The sequence below is a fragment of the Myotis yumanensis genome, unplaced genomic scaffold, assembly GCF_028538775.1.
Source record: "Myotis yumanensis isolate MYYU_CA2020_CCGP unplaced genomic scaffold, mMyoYum1.0.hap1 SCAF_10, whole genome shotgun sequence".
NCBI classification, from domain to species: Eukaryota; Metazoa; Chordata; class Mammalia; order Chiroptera; family Vespertilionidae; genus Myotis; species Myotis yumanensis.
Window position 1 is genome coordinate 83,346,746 of NW_027223761.1, and position 11,990 is coordinate 83,358,735.

An 11,990-nucleotide genomic window follows, 5' to 3' on the forward strand; every position below is an offset into this window, starting at 1 on the left:
GCAAGGTGCTGGGCAGGGGAGGGGTGGCTGGGCAGGGGTGGGGGTGCTGGGAAGGGGTGGTGTGCTGGGCAGAGGCAGGGTCCTGGGCAGGGGAGGGGTGATGGGCAGGGGAGGGGGTGCTGGGCAGGGGTGGGGGTGCTAGGCAGGGGCAGGGGTGGCTGGGCAAGGGCAGGGTGCTGGGCAGGGGAGGGTCCTGGGCAGGGGGAGGGTGCTGGGCAGGGGTGGGGGTGATGGGCAGGGGGAGGGTGCTGGGCAGGGGGAGGGTCCTGGGCAGGGGGAGGGTGCTGGGCAGGGGTGGGGGTGCTGGGCAGGGGGGAGGGTGCTGGGCAGGGAAGGGGTGCTGGGCAGGGGTGGGGGTGCTGGGCAGGGGGAGGGTGCTGGGCAGGGGTGGGGGTGCTGGGCAGGGGGAGGGTGCTGGGCAGGGGAGGGGTGCTGGGCAGGGGAGGGGTGCAGGGCAGGGGAGGGGTGCTGGGCAGGGGGAGGGTGCTGGGCAGGGGAGGGGTGCTGGGCAGGGGGAGGGTGCTGGGCAGGGGAGGGGTGCAGGGCAGGGGAGGTGTGCTGGGCAGGGGGAGGGTGCTGGGCAGGGGAGGGGTGCTGGGCAGGGGGAGGGTCCTGGGCAGCGGGAGGGTGCTGGGCAGGGGAGGGGTGCTGGGCAGGGGGAGGGTGCTGGGCAGGGGAGGGGTGCTGGGCAGGGGTGGGGGTGCTGGGCAGGGGAGGGGGGTACTGGGCAGGGGAGGGGTGCTGAGCAGGGGTGGGGGTCCTGGGCAGGGGGAGGGTGCTGGGCAGGGGAGGGGTGCTGAGCAGGGGTGGGGGTACTGGGCAGGGGGAGGGTGCTGGGCAGGGGAGGGGTGCTGGGCAGGGGGAGGGTGCTGGGCAGGGGAGGGGTGCTGGGCAGGGGTGGGGGTGCTGGGCAGGGGTGGGGGTGCTGGGCAGGGGCAGGGTGCTGGGCAGGGGGAGGGTGCTGGGCAGGGGTGGGGGTGCTGGGCAGGGGCAAGGGTGGCTGGGCAGTGGGGTGCTGGGCAGGGGAGGGGTGCTGGGCAGGGGTGGGGGTGCTGGGCAGGGGCGGGGGTGCTGGGCAGGGGAGGGGTGCTGGGCAGGGGAGGGGTGCTGGGCAGGGGGAGGGTGCTGGGCAGGGGGAGGGTGCTGGGCAGGGGCAGGGTGCTGGGAAGGGGTGGGGTGCTGGGCAGAGGCAGGGGTGGCTGGGCAGTGGGGTGCTGGGTAGGGGAGGGGTGCTGGGCAGGGGTGGGGGTGCTGGGCAGGGGCGGGGGTGCTGGGCAGGGGAGGGGTGCTGGGCAGGGGAGGGGTGCTGGGCAGGGGGAGGGTGCTGGGCAGGGGAGGGGTGCTGGGCAGGGGGAGGGTCCTGGGCAGGGGAGGAGTGCTGGGCAGAGGCAGGGGTGGCTGGGCAGGGGGGGTGCTGGGCAAGGGGAGGGTGCTGGGCAGGGGGAGAGTGCTGGGCAGGGGAGGGGTGCTGGGCAGGGGAGGGGTGCTGGGCAGGGGCAGGGGTGGCTGGGCAGTGGGTGCTGGGCAGGGGAGGGGTGCTGGGCAGGGGGAGGGTGCTGGGTAGGGGCAGGGGTGGCTGGGCAGTGGGGTGCTGGGCAGGGGAGGGGTGCTGGGCAGGGGGAGGGTGCTGGGCAGGGGAGGGGTGCTGTGCAGGGGAGGGTTTCTGGGCAGGGGGAGGGTGCTGGGCAGGGGAGGGGTGCTGGGCAGGGGGAGGGTGCTGTGCAGGGGCAGGGGTGGCTGGGCAGTAGGGTGCTGGGCAGGGGAGGGGTGCTGGGCAGGGGGAGGGTGCTGGGCATGGGGAGGGGTGCTGGGCAGGGGGAGGGGTGCTGGGCAGAGGCAGGGTGCTGGGCAGGGGAGGGGTGCTGGGCAGGGGGAGGGTGCTGGGCAGGGGGAGGGGTGCTGGGCAGAGGCAGGGTGCTGGGCAGGGGGAGGGGTGCTGGGCAGGGGGAGGGTGCTGGGCAGGGGGAGGGGTGCTGGGCAGGGGGAGGGGTGCTGGGCAGAGGCAGGGTGCTGGGCAGGGGAGGGGTGCTGGGCAGGGGGAGGGTGCTGGGCAGGGGGAGGGGTGCTGGGCAGAGGCAGGGTGCTGGGCAGGGGAGGGGTGCTGGGCAGGGGGAGGGTGCTGGGCAGGGGGAGGGGTGCTGGGCAGGGGGAGGGGTGCTGGGCAGAGGCAGGGTGCTGGGCAGGGGAGGGGTGCTGGGCAGGGGAGGGGTGCTGGGCAGGGGGAGCGTGCTGGGCAGCGGAGGGGTGCTGGGCAGGGGGAGGGTGCTGGGCAGGGGAGGGGTGCTGGGCAGGGGGAGGGTGCTGGGCAGGGGGAGGGTGCTGGGAAGGGGTGGGGTGCTGGGCAGAGGCAGGGGTGGCTGGGCAGGGGAGGGGTGCTGGGCAGGGGGAGGGTGCTGGGCAGGGGAGGGGTGCTGGGCAGGGGGAGGGTGCTGGGCAGGGGAGGGGTGCTGGGAAGGGGTGGGGGTGCTGGGCAGGGGAGGGGTGCTGGGCAGGGGGAGGGTGCTGGGCAGGGGGAGGGTGCTGGGAAGGGGTGGGGTGCTGGGCAGAGGCAGGGGTGGCTGGGCAGGGGAGGGGTGCTGGGCAGGGGGAGGGTGCTGGGCAGGGGAGGGGTGGCTGGGCAGGGGGGGTGCTGGACAGGGGCAGGGTCCTGGCAGGGCGGGAGCCTGATGGCTGCGTGCCCTCAGTCCCCTTAGAGATGGCAGTCTTCATGAGGGAGCATCTCAACTACTGGTACAGCCTCAAGGCCTATTACTTGGCTAAGACCATGGCCGACGTGCCCTTCCAGGTGAGCCTCTCCCTCCCACCTGCCCGCCCCTTCCCTTCCGCCTCACTCCTTCCAGCCTTGCTTGCTTGCCTCCCTCCATCTTGTCACCCATCATCTTTTCCTTTACTTCTACTCACTTCAAAAATTGGTGGTAAGGGTCTGCTGTGTGCCAGGCTCTGTGCCAGGCAGGACCCAGTAGTGAACAAGATGGATGGTTTTTAAAATATATATATATATACTAGGGGCTCGGTGCATGAAATTCGTGCACTGGGGGAGGGGGGGTTATCCCTCAGCCCAGCCTGCACCCTCTCCAATCTGGGACTCCCTCGGGGCATGTCCGACTGCTGGTTTAGGCCTGATCTGATTGGGCCTAAACCAGCAGTCGGACATGCCCCTTCACAATCCGGGACTGCTGGCTCCCAACCGCTTGCCTGCCTGCCAGCCTGATCACCCCCTAACCACTCCCCTGTCAGCCTGATCGACGCCTAACTGCTCCCCTGCTGGCTCAATTGCCCCCAACTGCCCTCCCCTGCTGGACCAGTCGCCCCCAACTGCCCTCCCCTGCCGGCCTGGTCACCCCCAACTGTCCTCCCCTGCCGGCCTGGTCACCCCCAACTGTCCTCCCCTGCTGGCCATCTTTGACCACATGGGACAGCCATCTTGTGTGAGGGCGTGAGGGTCAATTTGCATATTACCTCTTTATTATATAGGATATTTCTTTTAAAAATTTTTTAAAAATATTTTTTATTGATTTCAGAGAGGAAGGGAGAGGGAGGGAGAGAGAATCATTGATCGGCTGTATCCTGCACGCCCCATACTGGGGACCGAGCCCATAACCTGGGCATGTGCCCTTGACCAGAATCGAACCTGGGACCTTTTAGTCCACAGGCTGACTCTCTATCCACTGAGCCAAACCAGCCAGGGCTATATATTTCTTTATTGATTTCAGAGAGGAAGGGTGAGGGAGAGAGAGATAGAAACATCACTGATGAGAGGGAATCATTGATCGGCTGCATCCTGCACGCCCCCCAGCCCCCCACTGGGGATCAAGCCCACAACCCGGGCATGTGCCCTTGGCCGGAATCGAACCCGGGACCCTTTAGTCCACAGGCCGACGCTCTGTCCACTGAGCCACACAGGCCAGGGCGACTCCATGAATCTTATTTGAAGCGTAGAGGACAGTGCAGGCTCTGGAGCCCTGCTGCTGGGATCGCTGTGAGACACCGGGCAGGTCGCTGCATGTCCCTGCCTCAGGGTCCCATCTGTGGAATGGGATGATGACGGAATCGAGCTTGGGAACAGTTGTGAGAACTAAATGAGTTAATACATGTTAAGTACTGAGAATGGTGCATGGTACACACGCGAGTGTCCAATAACTGTTAGCTATTTGGGGTTTTGTTGCCCCCACCACCTGCTTCAAGCACTAGGGCCCCCCAAAACCCATATGGCACCTTTGTGCAAATTAGTAAAAGGTGCCCCTTGCCCTGGCTGGTGTGGCTCAGGGGTTGAGCATTGTGGATTAAAGGGTCCCGGGTTCGATTCCGGTCAAGGGCTCATACCTGCAGGTTCCCTGGCCCTGGTTGGGGTGCACGCAGGAGGCGACCGGTCGATGTGTCTCTCTCACATCCATGTTTCTCTGCCTCTCCCCCTCCCTTCCACTCTCTCTAAAAATCAATGGAAAGATATCCTCAGGTGAGGATTCACAACAGCAACAACAAGGTGCCCCTCCGCAGGGAGGGTGCTGTGCTAGGCCCAGTGCCTTCGGCTGCCTCTTTTTTGGGGGGTGGGGGGGCGCTGCCTCTTGATCGATGTCCTTGCGCAGGGAACAGCCTGCACGACTGTACGTAGTAGGCTTAGTCCTTGCCCTTCAGGAGTTAATCACTCACAGGGGACAAAACTCCCGTGTGGAATTAGCTAATTAACAATGTGAGGCAGAAGCCCTCGGGCGGGAGGGACGTGGGAGCTCGGGGAGGAAGCTCTGCCTCCGCTGGCCTGAGGACCTCGGGGAGGAGGTGCGCCTGGACGAGGCATGAGGGTCACATGGCCAGGGAGGAGGACACGTGACGGACAGCATGAACGGGAGTGGGAGGGCAGGACTGGGCCTGAGCATCCTAGGAAAAGCTGCTCTAGGGGTTCCCGCCTGGACAAAGCAGAGGGGCTGGCTGCTGTGCCCAGCCCCCCCAAGCCCACCTGTGCCCCCCCAGGTGGTGTGCCCCGCCGTGTACTGCAGCATCGTGTACTGGATGACGGGCCAGCCCGCGGAGACCAGCCGCTTCCTCCTCTTCTCGGCCCTGGCCACGGCCACGGCGTTGGTGGCCCAGTCTCTGGGGCTGCTCATTGGAGCTGCCTCCAACTCCCTGCAGGTGGGAAAGCTGGCACTGGGGGCTCTGAGGGAAGGAGACGGGCGGCACAGGAGTGGGAGACCTGCAGGAAACCGGCTGGCCACCCTGTGATGGCCCGGCCCCTCCCGCCCCTTCAGGTGGCCACATTTGTGGGCCCGGTGACCGCCATTCCTGTGCTCCTGTTCTCCGGCTTCTTTGTCAGCTTCAAGACCATCCCCACCTACTTGCAGTGGAGCTCCTACCTCTCCTACGTCAGGTCAGTGTGGCCCCAGCCTCCAAGGCCATCGGCCCGATGCTCCCGTGGGTGGCCAGCCCGGGGCGGCAGAGTTCCATCTGCCCGGGGAGCAGTGACCTCCACGCTGCCCCCTGCTCTGATGGGCAGCGACCTACACTCTGTCCCCCGCTCTGATGGCCAGTGACCTCCACGCTGTCCCCCGTTCTGATGGCCAGTGACCTCCACGCTGTCCCCTGCTCTGATGGCCAGTGACCTCCATGCTGCCCTCTGTTCTGATGGGCAGTGACCTCCACTCTGTCCCCTGCTCTGATGGGCAGTGACCTCCACTCTGTCCCCTGCTCTGATGGGCCGTGACCTCCACTCTGTCCCCTGCTCTGATGGGCCGTGACCTCCACTCTGTCCCCTGCTCTGGTGGCCAGTGACCTCCACTCTGTCCCCTGCTCTGATGGGCAGTGACCTCCACTCTGTCCCCCGCTCTGATGGGCAGTGACCTCCACTCTGTCCCCTGCTCTGATGGGCAGTGACCTCCACTCTGTCCCCTGCTCTGATGGGCAGTGACCTCCACTCTGCCTCCTGCTCTGATGGGCAGTGACCTCCACTCTGTCCCCTGCTCTGATGGGCAGTGACCTCCACTCTGTCCCCTGCTCTGATGGGCCGTGACCTCCACGCTGTCCCCTGCTCTGATGGGCAGCGACCTACACTCTGTCCCCCGCTCTGATGGCCAGTGACCTCCACGCTGTCCCCCGTTCTGATGGCCAGTGACCTCCACGCTGTCCCCTGCTCTGATGGCCAGTGACCTCCATGCTGCCCTCTGTTCTGATGGGCAGTGACCTCCACTCTGTCCCCTGCTCTGATGGGCAGTGACCTCCACTCTGTCCCCTGCTCTGATGGGCCGTGACCTCCACTCTGTCCCCTGCTCTGATGGGCCGTGACCTCCACTCTGTCCCCTGCTCTGGTGGCCAGTGACCTCCACTCTGTCCCCTGCTCTGATGGGCAGTGACCTCCACTCTGTCCCCCGCTCTGATGGGCAGTGACCTCCACTCTGTCCCCTGCTCTGATGGGCAGTGACCTCCACTCTGTCCCCTGCTCTGATGGGCAGTGACCTCCACTCTGCCTCCTGCTCTGATGGGCAGTGACCTCCACTCTGTCCCCTGCTCTGATGGGCAGTGACCTCCACTCTGTCCCCTGCTCTGATGGGCCGTGACCTCCACGCTGTCCCCTGCTCTGATGGGCAGTGACCTCCACTCTGTCCCCTGCTCTGATGGGCAGTGACCTCCACTCTGTCCCCTGCTCTGATGGGCCATGACCTCCACTCTGTCCCCTGCTCTGATGGGCAGTGACCTCCACGCTGTCCCCCGTTCTGATGGCCAGTGACCTCCACTCTGTCCCCCGCTCTGATGGCCAGTGACCTCCACTCTGTCCCCCGTTCTGATGGGCCATGACCTCCACTCTGTCCCCTGCTCTGATGGGCAGTGACCTCCACTCTGTCCCCTGCTCTGATGGGCCATGACCTCCACGCTGTCCCCTGCTCTGATGGGCAGTGACCTCCACTCTGTCCCCCGCTCTGATGGCCAGTGACCTCCACTCTGTCCCCCGCTCTGATGGCCAGTGACCTCCATGCTGCCCTCTGCTCTGATGGGCAGTGACCTCCACTCTGTCCCCTGCTCTGATGGGCAGTGACCTCCACTCTGTCCCCTGCTCTGATGGGCAGTGACCTCCACTCTGTCCCCTGCTCTGATGGCCAGTGACCTCCACTCTGTCCCCTGCTCTGATGGGCCGTGACCTCCACTCTGTCCCCTGCTCTGATGGGCGGTGACCTCCACTCTGTCCCCTGCTCTGGTGGGCAGTGACCTCCACTCTGTCCCCTGCTCTGATGGGCCGTGATCTCCACTCTGTCCCCTGCTCTGATGGGCCGTGACCTCCACTCTGTCCCCTGCTCTGATGGGCCGTGACCTCCACTCTGTCCCCTGCTCTGATGGGCCGTGACCTCCACTCTGTCCCCTGCTCTGGTGGGCAGTGACCTCCACTCTGTCCCCTGCTCTGATGGGCCGTGATCTCCACTCTGTCCCCTGCTCTGATGGGCCGTGACCTCCACTCTGTCCCCTGCTCTGGTGGGCAGTGACCTCCACTCTGCCTCCTGCTCTGATGGGCCGTGACCTCCACTCTGCCTCCTGCTCTGATGGGCAGTGACCTCCACTCTGTCCCCTGCTCTGATGGGCAGTGACCTCCACTCTGTCCCCTGCTCTGATGGGCCGTGACCTCCACTCTGTCCCCTGCTCTGATGGGCCGTGACCTCCACTCTGTCCCCTGCTCTGGTGGGCAGTGACCTCCACTCTGCCTCCTGCTCTGATGGGCCGTGACCTCCACTCTGCCTCCTGCTCTGATGGGCAGTGACCTCCACTCTGTCCCCTGCTCTGATGGGCAGTGACCTCCACTCTGTCCCCTGCTCTGATGGGCAGTGACCTCCACGCTGTCCCCCGCTCTGATGGGCAGTGACCTCCACTCTGCCTCCTGCTCTGATGGGCAGTGACCTCCACGCTGTCCCCTGCTCTGATGGGCAGTGACCTCCACTCTGTCCCCTGCTCTGATGGGCAGTGACCTCCACGCTGTCCCCTGCTCTGATGGACAGTGACCTCCACAGTCCCCTGTTTTGACACCCCTGCTCGCCCAGGTATGGCTTCGAGGGTGTGATCCTGACTGTGTACGGCCTGGGGCGCGGGGACCTGGACTGCCCGTTCCGGGAGGACCGCTGCCCATTCCAGGAGCCGCAGAGCATCCTCCGCGCGCTGGATGTGGAGGACGCCAAGCTCTACGTGGACTTCCTGGTCTTGGGCATCTTCTTCCTGGCCCTGCGGCTGCTGGCATACCTCGTGCTCAGGTACCGGGTCAAGTCGGAGAGATAGAGCCTGGCCCCGCCTGTGCCCGGCCCCCACAGCAGGCTGCCCGGATCCAGCCCTTTGGGACTGTTTTAACCTGTGGACTTGGACCCCGGGTGCTGGCCCAGCTGCCCTGCCCTCTGTCCACTCTCCCCAGGCTGCGGCCTGGAGCGCGGCTGCAGCCCTCCACACTGTGCCCAGGAATCTTCCAGGGTGATGTGGTTTGTAGCTTCCCCCCTTCTCTCTTCAATGCCTGCATGCAAAGACCACGGGGGCCATCATGCTCCCTCCGGCCCTGGCACCCCTCTGTTGTCTGCCTGGGAGCCCCAGGTTCTCCACGCCCCACTTACAACTGACCAAAGTGGCCCCCTCTGGGGGTCCCAACCACACAAGTGTAAACAGCTGTTACAAAGTGGAGGTCCAGGGCTGGGCCCTGACGGGGTCCCTGGGAGTCCCGTGTGGACGTTAGAATGGGTAGGAAGGGCTCTGGCAGACTCTTCCTCCCCCTCCCCAGCCCCCCCCCTCCCCCCCCCTCTGCTGATGGGACAATCTGCTGGACGGAAGCTGGGTTTCTGTCTGCACCACCCTCCCAGTCCGGGGGATGGGAGCCGCGTGGGGCCCTGGGATCCCCTTTCCCCTTCCCGCCCCTCTGGCTGGGCAGGCCTGGTGGCATCTCTGCAGTAACATCTGTCTCGCCCGCCGCCCGGACTGCAGAATGCACTCCGCTCCGGGTGAGTGGGAGAAGCCCAGGCCTCCCTCCTCTGCTCCCCCGCGGGCCTGCATGCCCGCCTCTCAGGAGTCCAGGCACAGACCTGTGACCAGGCCTCTCAGCCCTCACACCTGCTGTCCCCGGGGGCTCAGAGGAACCGTGATGGTGGCCTGGTGCTGGCGGGCGCTGCAGGGAGGGCAGCGCCACCCTCCCGGGGTCCTGCTCTGACAGGAAGGATGAGGCTATGTTGTCCAGGGCATCTTCGGGTCTGTGGGTTCTACCCCCCAGGCTTCCCTTCCTCCCGAGCCAGGGGTGGCACAGGGCATTCGTTCCCCGGAGTTCAGGGCCTGACACAAGCACAAGCAGGGGCATCCACTGGCCTTGGCCACTGCCACCCAGGGCCCCGTGTGCCACGCTGGCATTCTCACTCCTCCGTTCCTTCCCCAGCCACGTGCTGCTCACTCACACTCTTGCCATCTCTCTGCCCCGGACACGCCCTGAGCTCGGGGGTCAGGCACCACACCTCAGCGTGTCTGCTTTCCTGGTGGGTCCAGGCTCATTCCATGTCTGATTTTCCTTCCCTGGGACTCTTTTCTTTAAAAAAAAAAAATATATATTTTTATTTATTTCAGAGGGAGGGAGAGGGAGAGAAAGATAGAAACAGCAGTAATGAGAATCACTAATTGGCTGCCTCCTGCACACGCCCCATTGGGGATGGAGCCCGCAACCCAGGCATGTGCCCTGGTTTACAGGTGGATGCTCACCCCTGAGCCATCTCGGCCTGGCTGATCTTTCCCTCTTATTACTGTGCATACACCGCTCCACCTTCTCTCCCTGGCACCGGTTCTCCCCATCACACAGGATGCCGGTTGATTTGTGGGATTTCACCGTTATTAATAAAACCTATATTTATACAGTATGCAGTGTGTATGTGTGTGGGTCTGGACCTGATACCATGGTCTGTGAGGGGTCTTCAAAGCACTGGACAAGAAGTTTGTGAGCTGTAGGGAGTCTGTGGCAGGGGAGGGTGAGTCCTAGGTGTATGTCAACTAGGAAATGTGTATCTGGTGCAATATCTAGGTCATGTTTTACCTCTTACAAATGCTTCCTGTTTATTATCTCAAGGGAGTCCATGATAATCCTACGTTATTCCTCATGGCAACCCATTTTGCAGATAGGAACGCTGAGACTTGGATTAAATCACTTGTCCAGGGACCCTTAGCTAATGAAGATGGACCAGGAACCAGGTCTTCTGCCTCTCTACTCCTCGTCCTTGACATCGACCAATGACCCTGCTCATGGTGGGCCCGCTAGCCGTGTGGGTGCCCTGTGTTTGCTGCATGGTGTGCTCTTACCAGAGGGATACACTTTCTCCTCAGAACTGACAGAGCCCTCCTGGTGCCCCTGGGGCGATGAGAAGTAGGCTCAAACCTGCAACCTAAGCCCTAGGATGAGAGTGGGAGACCACACTGAGCTCACCCCAGTTCTCCCCTTCTCTTCCTCTCTCCTTTCCTTCAGGGCCACACTTACGAGGCCTAAGCCATCAGCCACCAGGGCTGCAGATGGGTCTGGCAGCCTGAGCTTTGGAGTAACTGTCCAGAAGTCCTTGTGGGCTGGCGGCAGGATGGCAAGAAGCAGATGTTGTCTCACCCGCGTCCCTTCCGACCCTGAAGCTCGGGGACTGAAGGAAGGGACTGCACCCACCTGGCCAGCTGCCGGGAGCACCCTTGTGCTCAGGGAGCTAATTGACTGGGGCTAGATTAGGGTCCCATCTAGGACTGATTGTGTATTTGCCTGGAGATGGACTAGCTTTGTTTCTTATAGGGGTGGAGGGTGGGAGTGGGAAATGGAAAGAAATCCACCCCCTGAAATCCTAGCTAGTTTTAGGGGCATTCTGGGTGCCACCTTCTCCCCGAAGTGATGCCAATATTTGTTGTTGTTTTTTTTAATTTACTTTTAATATATATATGTGAGTATATATATATATATATATATATGTATATATATTGATTTTAGAGAGGAAGGGAGAGGGAGAGAGGGATAGAAACATCAATGATGAGAGAGAATCATTGATTGGCTGCCTCCTGCACACCTCCCACTGGGGATCAAGACCACAACCCAGCACGTGCCCTTGACTGGAATCGAACCCAGGACCCTTCAGTCTGCAGGCTGATGCTCTATCCACTGAGCCACACGGGCCAGGGCTGATGCCAGTATTTGGCTCTGTAAACTCAGAGAGCACAACATTTCATCATTAGATCGTTTTTCTTAAGATTCTTCAGCTTTACTCTTTCTCTTTGAAAATGCAAACACCCCTGAAAGACTAAAGCCACTACATTCCCCTTTGTAAATTCCCTTGGTTGCTAAGGAGATGAGTAGCCCATCTAGCGCCAGCAAAGGCCACACAGGACTAGGGAGCGGCGGGGAGGAGGGCGGTGCGCGGCGGGGTGGCTGGCATCTTTGCGAAGGGAGCTCGTTAGATTCTTGTGGCTTCCCTCTTTTACAGAAGAGGAAGCCCAGGGCTGGAGAAGTGACTTGCACAAGCTCTCAAGTTACAGTGCTTTTGCCACCACCACCAAGAAGCACCTGCGATTTCTCCACCAGTCCCTGCCCCCAGATGGGGTGTAAACGCCCTCCCCCAGCCCAGCGAGCTTTGAAATGGGCCCACTCAGCCCTGTGGCTGGCCTTCCTGGCCTCCGAGATCACTGCCACACAGCCACCTGTCAGGGCTGTGCCAGGTGCTGGAGGGCAGAGGCCACCCAGACTTCTCCCCAGCGCCTGGCACCCATCCTGAGGTCAGGTGACAGCACGCGCCCCAGCAGACCCAGAGGACTCCAAGCCACCCGAGGCCAGTCAAATCCTATGTTATTAAAAAGCTGACATGGCCCGACTGGTGTGGCTGAGTGCTGAGCGTGGATATGGACTAAGAAATCATGGTTCCATTCCCAGTCAGGGCACATGCCTGGGTTATGGTATTGATCCCCAGTGGAGCTGTGCAGGAGGCAGCCAATCGATTTCCTCCCATCATTGGTATTTCTCTCTCTCTCCCTCTCTGAAATCAATT

The 11,990-nt window shown here is 62.9% G+C and overlaps 1 protein-coding gene across 2 annotated transcripts in view; it reads left to right on the forward strand.

Moving 5' to 3' along the window:
- ABCG4 (ATP binding cassette subfamily G member 4) overlaps positions 1-9,845 on the forward strand; it is a 29,042-nt gene extending 19,197 nt beyond the window's left edge. For both annotated transcript variants that reach the window (XM_070426221.1, XM_070426222.1), the window contains exons 12-15: positions 2,685-2,785; positions 4,969-5,127; positions 5,244-5,362; positions 8,013-9,845. In XM_070426221.1, coding sequence (XP_070282322.1) covers positions 2,685-2,785; positions 4,969-5,127; positions 5,244-5,362; positions 8,013-8,244 — 611 coding nt within the window. In that variant the 3' untranslated portion in view covers positions 8,245-9,845. The remainder of the gene's footprint in view (positions 1-2,684; positions 2,786-4,968; positions 5,128-5,243; positions 5,363-8,012) is intronic.
- Positions 9,846-11,990: the final 2,145 nt, after the last annotated feature.